Source organism: Salvelinus alpinus, chromosome 3 (assembly GCF_045679555.1).
Source record: "Salvelinus alpinus chromosome 3, SLU_Salpinus.1, whole genome shotgun sequence".
In the NCBI taxonomy this organism is placed as follows: Eukaryota; Metazoa; Chordata; class Actinopteri; order Salmoniformes; family Salmonidae; genus Salvelinus; species Salvelinus alpinus.
Window position 1 is genome coordinate 39,387,465 of NC_092088.1, and position 15,419 is coordinate 39,402,883.

Sequence of the window (15,419 nt, forward strand, 5' to 3'; positions counted from 1 at the left end):
GGGGGGGGGGGGCATTGGTCAGGGAGGTGACCAAGAACCTGATGGTCACGTCAGGATGAAACCTGGCACCATCCCTACGGTGAAGCATGGTGGTGGCAGCATCATGCTGTGGAGATGTTTTTCAGCGGCAGGGACTGGGAGACTAGTCAGGCTTGAGGGAAAGATGAATGGCGCAATGTACAGAGAGATCCTTGATGAAAACCTGATCCAGAGCACTCAGGACCTCAGACTGGGACGAAGGTTCACCTTCCAACAGGACAACAACCCTAAGCATACAGCCAAAACAACACAGGAGTGGCTTCGGGACAAGTCTGAATGTCCTTGAGTGGCACAGCCAGAGCCCGGACTTGAGCCCGATCGAACATCTCTGGAGAGACCTGAAAATAGCTGTGCAGCAATGTTCTCTATCCAACCTGACAGAGCTTGAGAGGATCTGCAGAGAAGAATGGGAGAAACTCCCCAAATACAGGTGGGCCAAGCTTGTAGTGTCATACCCAAGAAGACTCGAGGCTCTAATTGCTGCCAAAGGTGATTCAACAAAGTACTGAGTAAAGGGTCTGAATACTTATGTAAATGTGATATCCTTTTTTTATTTAATAGATTTGCAAAATGTTCTAAAAACCCTGTTTTTGTTTTTCCATTATGGGTGTTGTGTGTAGATTGATGAGGGGAAAAAACAAATGGTATTCATTTTAAAATGAGGCTGTAACAAAACAAAATGTGGAAAAAGTCAAGGGGTCTGAATACTTTCTGAATGCACTGTATGTGCTTGGCCTATAAGCCACCTATTCAAATAAGACAAAGAGAAGTCAAGTGCCACCCACACCACACTCAAGATAACCTTTGTCTATTCTCTGCCAAAGCATTGGTGGGCGAGTTGTATATAACTAACAAAAAGGTGCTTGTTTATGTTCTAATGGCAGTGCAAGGTGCGGCCACACCACTGCTGGTTGGGGCTCGATGAGTGGGGAGCTCTACAATACCACAGGAGCAGAGATCCTATCTGCAGCTTTTAGCCGACTGGCTTCCAATGAAAACATTCTGCTGTGTGATTATGAGCTTTAGCAAGTTCTGCACCACCGACTGGCTAGCTACCCCTTATGAAGAAACACGTCAGTGGATGGATGATAACTGGGTTGTTCCGACTTCCAACATGGTGTGAATTATTACATGTAACTGGAGTTGAATCAACAGTGACCACAGCTGGACTAAGTGAGACCATTGATAACAATGGCCTGATGATTCCAGTTGCACTGGCCCTTATATTCTTATTGAAGGTAAACTGGACCTAATCCTCCAACTATTAAGGTTAGGGGATGTAAAGAAGTCTGACAGTTAGTATGACAATATCTAGGGAGCCACCTGGGAAACACCTTTCAGAGCCAACATAACCCATTTATAACACATTCAACAAGCAATACATTTAGCATTTCATAACGGTTTATGTCAATAACTGCAAGTTGATGTAGTGACAGTGAATAAAAAGCCTGCAAGGAGCAGTGTGTAACCGCCTAGAATAAACCATTCAGAGAAAATTATAGCTTTAAGTAGAAATGTACACAAGCGATCGTCAGGAGTGCAAACACCGTAGGGAAAAAATCTTGTCCAAGTTTATTGGTCACGTATATCCATTTGTAGATGTTATTGCAGGTGCAGCGAAATGCTTGTGTTTCTTGCTCTAACAGTGCAGTAATAACTAGCAAAAAATAATAAAACAATACACTGGTGATGTGCGGGTTGACTCAACCTGCAGTTCCTGTGGTTATATCCGCGGGGCGGATGAATTTAGGGTCATAAAATGTTGTGTGGATGAATGTACCATTGTTGTGTAATTTATAGGCTACATTGAGGTTTTTCTTTCATTATTTTAGGCTATCTGGCATTAGTGCGTAGGCTAAGCCAAAGCTTACGTGCGGCAAATAGACTAGACGGCAATTGCCAAATGCTTTTGGGAATGGGCAGAAAAAGTTAACTGCGATTCACAGAGGCAAAAAGGACAATGTGTCTGTGGTATTAAGTTGATTTCAATAAGAGAAAAGCTGCAAAATGGAGTTACAAATAAAGAGAAAGGAAAAGTATTGTTTGGGAAAGATTTGGTGAAGTTGTAAAAGAGGATGATAGCAGTGCCGGCTATGCCATGTGTGATGATTGTGAAGCACTACACAAATTTTACAGTCACAAGACAGTGACTTCAAATAGACTTATGGCACATCCAGGGAACAGTAGCTTACTGTTCAGATGGTTAAATGGAAACTGAAATCTGGACACTGACTGTAGGTCCTTAATCTCTATATCCTTCATATTTACTCCTGTTTGAATTAAGCATCTCTTTCAGTAAAATGATACACCAAATGTATGCACATATTTCACGCACGAACAAGAGTGGGAAAAAAACATGATTTCTTTCTTTCAGCGCCTTGAGAGAATGTGAATGCAATTAGATACCATCTGCAGAGGCCCTGTTTTTAAATCAGCATCATAAAGCTGATAGTATTTTTCAACCACATAAAATATGCATCCAAGCCGAACTGAAATCTTAACAGAAATTTTTTGGGGGACATTTTCACAGCTTTCACAACCGGTCAAACTGATGTAATTTGGAAATTATGTACAGAAAATATTAAAACTTTTTTGTTGTTGCATTTTCTCCCCGGGACCCTAAACATATTTTCTCCGCAAAAGAAGTAGAAATGACAGAACTTTACTTTTGTCAACTAGATTAAAGCATTCATTCAATTGATTTATGACATTCTGGTGAGCAAGAGTTTATTTAGTCTTCTCGCGCAACATACAATGACAGAAGAGAAACGGCGTGTATCTAATTACAGCGGAGTTGACTTAGAAACAGCATACCAAAATCTCTGAAATTATAAGTAGAAACCTAAGCTACATGACTCAACAAAAAAAGAAGAAAAGAAAATCATTCAGCCGTCTTTGACTGTAGCCTACAGCGCATGTTCTATACTAGCAGGTTAGGGTCGGGTGCGGGCCTCAGATTTTCACTATCACATTAAGGCGGAAGGTTGCAAATGGGTTATTAGCAATTGCGGGCTGGTGCAGGTGAACAAACAGCACCACAATAATACACACAAAATTCATAAAACGTAAAGATATTAAGAAATATCAAAATGAGCAATGTCAGAGACCGGAACATAAACACATATACATATGTAGACAGTGCACAAAATATTTGGAACACCTTCCTAATATTGAGTTGTACACCCCAACCCACGATTGCCCTCAGAAGAGCCCATTACTCTTTTCAAAAGTTCTTCAAGCTCTGTCAAGATCATGGCTAGACAGCAATTCTTGCCATATATTTTCAAGTAGATTTAATATTCACTGTCTTCTTGGTAAGCAACATCCAGCGTAGATTTGGCCTGTGTTGTAGGTTATTGTCCTGCTAAAAGGTGAATTCCTCTCCCAGTCTTGGTGTAAAGCAGACTGAAGCAGGTTTTCTAGTTTTTATCCTGTATTCCTTTGCTGTATTTTTTCCAGTATTACTTTAGTGACTTGTTGCACATTGTGTATTTGTATTCTTCTTTTCACTCTGTCGTCATTTCGTTCATAATTTGTAGAGTCACTACAATGTTGTTGATCCATCCTCAGTTTTAAAAATCCATTCAAATTACAGGTTGTAATGCAACAACAAATTAGGAAAAACTCAATGAACAACGGAACGACTTGATTAGCTAGCTACATAGTTGTCTTTGCTGTCTTTGTATCCAAGATAATTGTGTAGTTTAGAGTAATTATCGAGGTTACCTAGCCAGCTACACTTTCAAACAAAGTCAACAACGCAGCCACTGCTAGCTAGCCTACTTCACCAGCCAGCAGTACTATATCATTTTAGTCAATAGATTTTTTGCAACGTAAGCTTAACTTTCTGAACATTCGAGACGTGTAGTCCACTTGTCATTCCAATCTCCTTTGCATTAGCGTAGCCTCTTCTGTAGCCTGTCAACTATGTGTCTGTCTATCCCTCTTCTCTCCTCTCTGCACAGACCATACAAACGCTTCACACCACGTGGCCGCCGCTACCCTAACCTGGTGGTTCCAGCGCGCACGACCCACGTGGAGTTCCAGGTCTCCGGCAGCCTCTGGAACTGCCGATCTGCGGCCAACAAGGCAGAGTTCATCTCAGCCTATGCTTCCCTCCAGTCCCTCGACTTCTTGGCACTGACGGAAACATGGATTACCACTGATAACACTGCTACTCCTACTGCTCTCTCCTCGTCTGCCCACGTGTTCTCGCACACCCCGAGAGCTTCTGGTCAGCGGGGTGGTGGCACTGGGATCCTCATCTCTCCCAAGTGGACATTCTCTCTTTCTCCCCTGACCCATCTGTCTATCGCCTCCTTTGAATTCCATGCTGTCAGTTACCAGCCCTTTCAAGCTTAACATCCTTATCATTTATCGCCCTCCAGGTTCCCTTGGAGAGTTCATCAATGAGCTTGACGCCCTGATAAGTTCCTTTCCTGAGGATGGCTCACCTCTCACAGTTCTGGGTGACTTTAACCTCCCCACGTCTACCTTTGACTCATTCCTCTCTGCCTCCTTCTTTCCACTCCTCTCCTCTTTTGACCTCACCCTCTCACCTTCCCCCCCTACTCACAAGGCAGGCAATATGCTTGACCTCATCTTTACTAGATGCTGTTCTTCCACTAATCTCATTGCAACTCCCCTCCAAGTCTCCGACCACTACCTTGTATCCTTTTCCCTCTCGCTCTCATCCAACACTTCCCACACTGCCCCTACTCGGATGGTATCGCGCCGTCCCAACCTTCGCTCTCTCTCCCCCGCTACTCTCTCCTCTTCCATCCTATCATCTCTTCCCTCTGCTCAAACCTTCTCCAACCTATCTCCTGATTCTGCCTCCTCAACCCTCCTCTCCTCCCTTTCTGCATCCTTTGACTCTCTATGTCCCCTATCCTCCAGGCCGGCTCGGTCCTCCCCTCCTGCTCCGTGGCTCGACGACTCATTGCGAGCTCACAGAACAGGGCTCCGGGCAGCCGAGCGGAAATGGAGGAAAACTCGCCTCCCTGCGGACCTGGCATCCTTTCACTCCCTCCTATCTACATTCTCCTCTTCTGTCTCTGCTGCTAAAGCCACTTTCTACCACTCTAAATTCCAAGCATCTGCCTCTAACCCTAGGAAGCTCTTTGCCACCTTCTCCTCCCTCCTGAATCCTCCTCCCCCTCCTCCCCCCTCCTCCCTTTCTGCGGATGACTTCGTCAACCATTTTGTAAAGAAGGTCGACGACATCCGATCCTCGTTTGCTAAGTCAAACGACACCGCTGGTTCTGCTCACACTGCCCTACCCTGTGCTTTGACCTCTTTCTCCCCTCTCTCTCCAGATGAAATCTCGCGTCTTGTGACGGCCGGCCGCCCAACAACCTGCCCGCTTGACCCTATCCCCTCCTCTCTTCTCCAGACCATTTCCGGAGACCTTCTCCCTTACCTCACCTCGCTCATCAACTCATCCTTGACCGCTGGCTACGTCCCTTCCGTCTTCAAGAGAGCGAGAGTTGCACTCCTTCTGAAAAAACCTACACTCGATCCCTCCGATGTCAACAACTACAGACCAGTATCCCTTCTTTCTTTTCTCTCCAAAACTCTTGAACGTGCCGTCCTTGGCCAGCTCTCCTGCTATCTCTCAGAATGACCTTCTTGATCCAAATCAGTCAGGTTTCAAGACTAGTCATTCAACTGAGACTGCTCTTCTCTGTGTCACGGAGGCGCTCCGCACTGCTAAAGCTAACTCTCTCTCCTCTGCTCTCATCCTTCTAGACCTATCGGCTGCCTTTGATACTGTGAACCATCAGATCCTCCTCTCCACCCTCTCCGAGTTGGGCATCTCCGGCGCGGCCCACGCTTGGATTGCGTCCTACCTGACAGGTCGCTCCTACCAGGTGGCGTGGCGAGAATCTGTCTCCGCACCACGTGCTCTCACCACTGGTGTCCCCCAGGGCTCTGTTCTAGGCCCTCTCCTATTCTCGCTATACACCAAGTCACTTGGCTCTGTCATATCCTCACATGGTCTCTCCTATCATTGCTATGCAGACGACACACAATTAATCTTCTCCTTTCCCCCCTCTGATAACCAGGTGGCGAATCGCATCTCTGCATGTCTGGCAGACATATCAGTGTGGATGACGGATCACCACCTCAAGCTGAACCTCGGCAAGACGGAGCTGCTCTTCCTCCCGGGGAAGGACTGCCCGTTCCATGATCTCGCCATCACGGTTGACAACTCCATTGTGTCCTCCTCCCAGAGTGCTAAGAACCTTGGCGTGATCCTGGACAACACCCTGTCGTTCTCAACTAACATCAAGGCGGTGACCCGTTCCTGTAGGTTCATGCTCTACAACATTCGCAGAGTACGACCCTGCCTCACACAGGAAGCGGCGCAGGTCCTAATCCAGGCACTTGTCATCTCCCATCTGGATTACTGCAACTCGCTGTTGGCTGGGCTCCCTGCCTGTGCCATTAAACCCCTACAACTCATCCAGAACGCCGCAGCCCGTCTGGTGTTCAACCTTCCCAAGTTCTCTCACGTCACCCCGCTCCTCCGCTCTCTCCACTGGCTTCCAGTTGAAGCTCGCATCCGCTACAAGACCATGGTGCTTGCCTACGGAGCTGTGAGGGGTACGGCACCTCCGTACCTTCAGGCTCTGATCAGGCCCTACACCCAAACAAGGGCACTGCGTTCATCCATCTCTGGCCTGCTCGCCTCCCTACCTCTGAGGAAGTACAGTTCCCGCTCAGCCCAGTCAAAACTGTTCGCTGCTCTGGCACCCCAATGGTGGAACAAACTCCCTCACGACGCCAGGTCAGCGGAGTCAATCACCACCTTCCGGAGACACCTGAAACCCCACCTCTTTAAGGAATACCTAGGATAGGAGAAAGTAATCCTTCTAACCCCCCCCCCCCCCCTTAAAAGAGTTAGATGCACTATTGTAAAGTGGTTGTTCCACTGGATATCATAAGGTGAATGCACCAATTTGTAAGTCGCTCTGGATAAGAGCGTCTGCTAAATGACTTAAATGTAAATGTAATACATTTGCAAGGCACTGTAGAGATCAAGATAAGCAGAAGAAAAGAAAAAAACTTAACCTGACCCAACTATTCTCCTCCCGGCTTTCGCAGATTTTTCCATTACTCTCCTGAAGTTGCTTGTTATAGGCTACATGAGGAGTCAGCAACCTTTCTCATGTGGAATGCCAATTTATCTTACTATTTCTACCAATCTGAGTGCCAGTTAGGGTTTTCATATGCACATTTTCGTGGAAAAGGTTAATTCATAATGTGGTTAATAAATGTTTTATCTAAATCTAAATGAAAATGACAAATCTAAAAAGTAATTATATTTCCAACTATGTAAAAATAGCCTATAAAGCCAACAAATAAAACAATTGCAGCCTGCAAGTAGAATACAAAATAAATAAAATTGGCTTTATTTAACTAGTCAAGTCAGTTAAGAACAAATTCTTATTTACAATGACGGCCTACCCCAGCTAAACCCGGATGACGCTGGGCCAATTGTGCGCCGCCCTACGGCTATGCATGGCCTGTCTGCAACTTGAAACATTGTATCAACTATTAACTTGGGTCTGGCACGAAGCTGTGGGAGCAAACTTGCAACATTGTATAAAATATTCTGGCCCTCAGAGTTTCCAGCACCAGTGAGCTCTGGGACAGACACAGCTGTAGGCTATTTGAGCAAGGGATAAGAAGTAATCATTTTATGATGTTTCCACTGGATGAGAGCATGACATTTTTCCCCTTCACACTGAGTGGTTATCGAAAAGGAGAGCTGGAAATATTTTTCAAATACATTGAGGAACTATTGTCATTCTCAGTGGATGTAAAAACAGACTTTGTTTCCTTGCTGTTTGTGGTGAAAAAAAGAAGCTCCACAGCTCATTAGTGGTGGTGCGTTAAGCCAATCAGAAATACCATCAGATCCACAAATGGGCACATTTATATGCCTACATTTGCATGCAGGCCAAGTAGCCTGTAGGCCCGACTTCTATGTGGGCATCCTTACTCAACACGACAGGAGCGCTGCAAAAGACAACGACTAAATTGACAAAACTCGTAAATGGAACTAAATAAACTAAAACGTGTTTCTCACAAGTGTAGCATAGGTTGTGGCTCTGCAAACAACGTGTCCACTCCGAAAATTAGAATGGTAAAAGACTGGAATAAATAATAATATATTGAATGCAATTTTAACCTTAAACACCCTAGAAATAGCATTTGACCTTGTGGGGACTAACAAAATGTCAGAAAATTTGTCAAATATTTGTTTGTTTACTAATCTTCTGGGGACTTCAAGGTCCCCACAAGCATAGTTAAAACACACACACACCTCAAGTAGGTTTTAACACTAGCCTCTGTTTACCTAGTTCACTTCAATGTGCTTATACATTGCAAACGTTCTAAATTGACATAGTACCAAGCCATAACTTACATAACTTTAGGGTTACAAACTAATTGAGTTTCCCATCTAGGATTGGACCATAGGTTTAAGACGATGTATGTGTAGTGTATGGCTAGAGTGAAAAAGACTCACCACTGATGACTTTCGGCACACATAGGGTTCAGCTTTACGGCTTCCTCTCCAACTTTCTTCCCTGAGGGGAGAGGAGGAAATGAATAAAGTTACTGCAGGATAACACGAGCTCAGTATACACAATACCGGAAGCACATGTTTGTTCACGACATATACAGTATATACAAATGTATTAGGCATATATACAGTGCCTTCGGGAAAGTATTCAGACTTTTTACACATTGTTACGTCACAGCATTATTCTAAAATTGATATAATTGTATTTGTGGAGTTTCTCCCATTCTTCTCTGTAGATCCTCTCAAGCTCGGTCAGGTTGGAAGGGGAGAATTGCTGCACAGCTATTTTCAGGTCTCTCCAGAGATGTTCGATCGGGTTCAAGTCCGGGCTCTGGCTGGGCCACTCAAGGATATTCCAAGACTTGTCCCGAAGCCACTCCTGTGTGCTTAGGGTCATTGTCCTGTTGGAAGGTGAATCTTTGCCAAAGTCTGAGGTCCTGAGCGCTCTGGATAAGGTTTTCATCAAGTATCTCTGTACTTTGCTCCGTTCATCTTTGCCTCGATCCCGACTTGTCTCCCAGTCCATGCTGCTGAAAAGAATCTCCACAGCGTGATGCTGCCACCACCATCCTTCACCGTAAGGATGGTGCCAGGTTCCTCCAGACGTGACACTTGGCACTCAGGACAAAGAGTTTAATCTAGGTTTCATCAGACGAGAGAATCTTGTTTCTCATGGTCTGAGAGTCCTTTAGGTGCCTTTTGGCAAACTCCAAGCAGGCTGTCATGTGCCTTTTACTGAGGAGAGGCTTCCATCTGGCCACTTTACCATAAAGGCCTGATTGGTGGAGTTCTGCAGAGATGGGAGAACATTCCAGAAGGACAACCATCTCCACAGAGGAAATCTGTACCTCTAACAGAGTAACCATCAGGCTCTTGGTCACCTCCCTGACCAAGGCCCTTCTCCTCCGATTGCTCAGTTTGGCCAGGCGGCTAGTTCCAAGAATGGTCTTGGTGGTTCCAAACTTATTCTATTTAAGAATGATGGAGGCCACTGTATTCTCGGGTACCTTCAATGCCCCAAGCTTTTTTTTTGGGGTGTCCTTCCCCAGATCTGTGCCTCGACACAATCCTGTCTCGGAGCTCTATGGACAATTCCTTCGACCTCATGGCTTGGTTTTTGCTCTGACATGCAGTCAACTGTAGCACATTATATAGACAGGTGTGTGCCTTTCCAAATCATGTCCAATCAATTGAATTTACCACAGGTGGACTCCAAATCAAGTTGTAGAAACATCATAAGGACGATCAACGGAAACAGGATGTACTCGAGCTCAATTTTGAGTGTCATAGCAAAGGGTCTGAATACTTGTTTTTATTTTTTACGTTTCTAAAAACCTGTTTTTGCTTTGTCATTATGGGGTATTGTGTGTAGACTGAGTCGTAAAAATGTGTATTTAATCCATTTACGCCTGTAACGTAAAAAAATGTGGAAAAAGTAAAAGGGTCTGAATAATTTCTTGAATGCACTGTATGAGCGCAGGAAAGATCATGCTGCAGGCAGCATAGAGAAGAACTGATAATTGATTGCATGGCGCAAGAACAAATGCAATGAATTTATTATTTAATGTTATCGAGAAATCTTTGTAGAACCAAAACATGCACACAGCCTTTGCTCAACAAACTTGAACACAAATCATTTGGGTTGCTGCAGTTTGCGAATGATATTGTGCTTATCACCCTCACGGCAGTCAAGCAATGCATTCCACCAAGAGTCGTTCACAATGTAGTCCGGTTGCGGCCACAACCAGACCTCGGTTCAAATGTATCAATAAATAATCTGATTTGTATGCCTAGCAATTACCACAATCTACATTGTTTAAAGCATACTTTTACACAAGTCTCAGTCAGAAATGACAGCTTCACCAAGCCCCTCTCCGCCCTAACAAATAGGAGTCGTTGTCCCAAAAGTGTCAAAGCAGGCAACAAGCTTAGGTCCAAAATAAGCCCATAGAAAGGCATTGGACTTATTTTGGACAGATTTTGGCGAGAGTGAAACCTCTCACATCGCCTCTTCCTTTCTGCTCATGGTGAACAACATGAAAAACAGAGGCTTGTAGAATCATGACTCTTGAGTTTTCAGTTAAATTGTTCGTTGGTAGGGGGTCCTGCGTGCTCTGGACTCAAATTAACGAAATTAGTCAAAATATTTATCTTGACTGAACGAGTCAAAAAGTCAGTAACAAGAGCCAAACTCCCCATCACTAGAAGCCAGGGGAAGTTCAATGGCAGAAATCAGTTAGAGGGGTGGAAACCCAGTGACGCCTCGCAACACGTCAAACAAATCACATGCTTTGCTTGGGCGGAGCTCCAAGGGTGCTCACCAGACCAGTGCCGTAGCAGCAACAGTGCGTGCAGACTAAAAATGTTAACCAAATAAGCACTGGTGACAAAACCAATGTGCTGCAAACGTTCTAAAATGTTTTTGCAGCAAAGCTGCAGCAAGAAGGGAGAAATGGTATACAATGATTATTTGGCTGTGCAGGCTAGCATGAGGGACAAGAAGTAGCTAGCCACAATTAAGTTTGTTTTGAGAAAAGTCAGATATACCAATGTAGCATACAAGGTTAACTAAAAAGAAACGTCCCATTCACGACCCTGTCTTTCAAAGATAATTCGTAAAAATCCAAATAACTTCACAGATCTTCATTGTAAAGGGTTTAAACACTGTTTCCCATGCTTGTTCAATAAACCATAAACAGTTAATGAACATGCACCTGTGGAACGGTCATTAAGACACTAACAGCTTACAGGCAATTAAGGTCACAGTTAAGAAAACCTAGGACACTAAACAGGCCTTTCTACGGACTCTGAAAAACACCAAAAGAAAGATGCCCAGGGATCATGCTCATCTGCGTGAACGTGCCTTAGGCATGCTGCAAGGAGGCATGAGGACTGCAGATGTGGCCAGGGCAATAAATTGCAATGTCTGTAACTGTGAGACACCTAAGACAGCGCTACAGGGAGACAGGACGGACAGCTGATCGTCCTCGCAGTGGCAGACCACATGCAACAACACCTGCACAGGATTGGTACATCTGAACATCACACCTGCGGGACAGGTACAGGATGGCAACAACAACTGCCCGAGTTACACCAGGAACGCACAATCGCTCCATCAGTGCTCAGACTGTCCGCAATAGGCTGAGAGAGGCTGGACTGAGGGCTTGTAGGCCTGTTGTAAGGCAGGTCCTCACCAGACATCACCGGCAACAACACCGCCTATGGGCACAAACCTACCATTGCTGGACCAGACAGGACTGGCAAAAAGTGATTTGACTCACCAGGGGTGATGATCGGATTTGCGTTTATCGTCGAAGGAATGAGCATTACACCGAGGCCTGTACTCTGGAGCGAGATTGATTTGGAGGTGGAGGGTCCGTCATGGTCTGAGGCGGTGTGTCACAGCATCATCGGACTGAGCTTGTTGTCATTGCAGGCCATCTCAACGCTGTGCGTTACAGGGAAGACATCCTCCTCCCTCATGTGGTACCCTTCCTGCAAGCTCATCCTGACATGACCTTCCAGCATGACAATGCCACACTGCTCGTTCTATGCCTGATTTCCTGCAAGACAGGAATATCAGTGTTCTGCCATTGCCAGCGAAGAGCCCGAATCTCAAAATCTTATTGAGCACGTCTGGGACCTGTTGGATCGGAGGGTGAGGGCTAGGGCCATTCCCCCCAGAAATGTCCGGGAACTTGCAGGTGCCTTGGCGGAAGAGTGGGGTAACATCTCACAGCAAGAACTGGCAAATCAGTCCATGAGGAGATGTACTGCAGTACTTAATGCAGCTGGTGGCCACACCAGATACTGACTGTTATTTTAGATTTTGACCCACCCCTTTCTTCAGGTACACACTATTCCATTTCTGTTAGTCACACGTCTGTGGAACTTGTTCAGTTTATGTCTCAGTTGTTGAATCTTATGTTCATACAAATATTTACACAAGTTTGCTGAAAATAAACGCAGTTGACAGTGAGGACGTTTCTTTTTGTGCTGAGTTTAACTACCATTAGCTACTAGCTAGTTCCATTTCTCTCACGATTATAAAGCCAACAATATGTTAATAAAAACAGCCTAGTATCTAGCTTGTAACGGAGTCAGTGATACAGAGAGCAACCATGTACTGTCCATCTCAACTCTGGACCTCAAAGCTAGTTATACTGCTGGTAACCAAAAAAGTGTGAAACAACTCAAAATACAGTTGAAGGTCGGAAGTTTACACACACCTTAGCCAAATACATTTAAACTCAGTTTTTCGCAATTCCTGCCATTTAATCCTAGTAAAACTCCCTGTCTTAGGTCAGTTAGGATCACCACTTTATTTTAAGAATGTGAAATGTCAGAATAATAGTAGACAGAATTATTTATTTCAGCTTTTATTTCTTTCATCACATTCCCAGTGGGTCAGGAGTTGACATGCACTCAATGAGTATTTGGTAGCATTGCCTTGAAATTGTTTAACTTGGGTCAAACATTTCGGGTAGCCTTCCACAAGCTTCCCACAATAAGTTGGGTGAATTTTGGCCCATTCCTCCTGACAGAGCTGGTGTAACTGAGTCAGGTTTGTAGGCCTCCTTGCTCGCACACGCTTTTTCAGTTCTGCCCACATATTTTCTATAGGATTGAGGTCAGGACTTTGTGATGGCCACTCCAATAAGCCATTTTGCCACATCTTTGGAAGCGTGCTTGGGGTCATTGTCCATTTGGAAGACCCATGTGCGACCAAGCTTTAACTTCCTGACTGATGTCTTGAGATGTTGCTTCAATATATCCACATAATTTTCTTTCCTCATGATACCATCTATTTTGTGAAGTGTACCAGTATTCTTCGGCTTGCAAGCCTCCCCCTTTTTCCTCCAAACAGTTTCAACAGACCAGAGGACATTTCTCCAAAAAATACGATCTTTATCCCCATGTGCAATTGCAAACCGTAGTCTGGATTTTTTTATGGCAGATTTGGAGCAGTGGCTTCTTCCTTGCTGAGCGGCCTTTCAGGTTATGTCGATATAGGACTCATTTTACTGTGGATATAGATACTTTTGTACCCGTTTCCTCCAGCCTCTTCACAAGGTCCTTTGCCGTTGTTCTGGGATTGATTTGCACTTTCGCACCAAAGTACGTTCTTCTCTAGGAGACAGAACGCGTCTCCTTCCTGAGCGGTATGACGGCGGCGTGGTCCTATGGTGTTTATACTTGCGTACTATTGTTTGTATAGATGAACGTGGTACCGTCAGGCGTTTGGAAATTGCTCCCAAGGATGAACCACACTTGTGGTCTACAATTGTTTTTCTGGAGGTGTTGGCTGATTTCCCCATGATGTCAAGCAAAGAGGCACTGAGTTTGAAGGTAGGCCTTGAAATACATCCACAGGTACACCTCCAATTGACTAAAATGATGTCAATTAGCCTATCAGAAGCTTCTAAAGCCATGACATGATTGTTTGGAATTTTCCAAGCTGTTTAAAGGCACAGTCAACTTAGTGTATGTAAACTTCTGAGCCACTGGAATTGTGATACAGTGAATTATAAGTGAAATAATCTACCTGTTAAACAATTGTTGGAAAAATGACTTGTCATGCACAAAGTAAATGTCCTAACCAACTTCCCAAAACTATAGTTTGTTCACAACAAATTTGTGGAGTATTGAAAAACGAGTTTTAAATGAATCCAACCTAAGTGTACGTAAACTTCCGACTTCAACTGTATATAGATGTCGCCATAGTCTAGGACCGAAAGGAACGTTGACTGAATAATCTGCTTTCTACTATTTAGCGAGAGGCAGGACCTATTTCTATAGAAGAAGTACATTTTTACACTTAGCAGTTTTACTAACTCATCAATAAACTTTTTAAAAGACAGCTTTTCATTTTTCAGATGCCCAGATATTTGTAAGCTTCTTCCACATTTTATGTTACAGCCTTATTCAAAAATGTATTAGCTTTTTTTTTTTTTTTTTTTATCTACACACTATTTTTTTTAAAATCAATCTACACACAATACACACATAATGACAAAGCGAAAACAGGTTTTTGTAAAATTGCAAATGTATAAAATAAAATAAACTGATATACATAAATATTTAGACCCTTTGGTATGTGACATGAAATTGAGCTCAGGTGCATCCTGTTTCCATTGATCATTCTTGAGATGTTTCTACAACTTCATTGGAGTCCACCTGTGGTAAATTCAATTGATTGTACATGATTTGTAAAGGCACACACCTGTCTATATAAAGGTCCCACAGTTGACAGTGCATGTCAGAGCAAAAACGAAGCCATGAGGTCGAAGGAATTGTTCGTAGAGCTCCGAGACAGGATTGTGTCGAGACACAGATCTGAGGAAGGGTACCAAAAAATGTCTGCAGCATTGAAGGTACCCAAGAACACAATGGCCTCCATCATTCTTAAATGGGAGAAGGTTGGAACCACCAAGACTCTTCCTAGTACTGGCCACCCAGCCAAACTGAGAAATCGGGGAAGAATTGCCTTGTTCAGGGAGGTGACCAAGAATAAATGGTCACTCTGACAAAGCTCCAGGGTTCCTCTGTGGAAATGGGAGAACCTTCCAGCAGGACAACGATCTCTGCAGCACTCCACCAATCATGCCTTTATGGTAGAGTGGCCAGATGGAATCCACTCCTTAGTAAAAGGCACATGACAGCCTGCTTGGAGTTTGCCAAAAGGCACCTAAAGGACTCAGAACATGAGAAACAAGATTCTCTGGTTTTGAAACCAAGATTTAACTCTTTGGCCTGAATGCCAAGTATCACGTGTTGAGAAACC

The 15,419-nt window shown here is 44.2% G+C and overlaps 1 protein-coding gene across 4 annotated transcripts in view; it reads right to left on the reverse strand.

Annotated features, from left to right (window-relative positions):
- The window catches only part of LOC139570688 (regulator of microtubule dynamics protein 2-like), a 54,920-nt gene that overhangs the window by 21,441 nt on the left and 18,060 nt on the right, over positions 1 to 15,419 (reverse strand). For all 4 annotated transcript variants that reach the window (XR_011674144.1, XM_071392786.1, XM_071392784.1 and 1 more), the window contains exon 5: positions 8,579 to 8,639. Coding sequence is in view for 3 of the 4 variants with exons in the window: in XM_071392786.1 (XP_071248887.1) it covers positions 8,579 to 8,639 (61 nt within the window). In the remaining variant the exon portion in view is untranslated. The remainder of the gene's footprint in view (positions 1 to 8,578; positions 8,640 to 15,419) is intronic.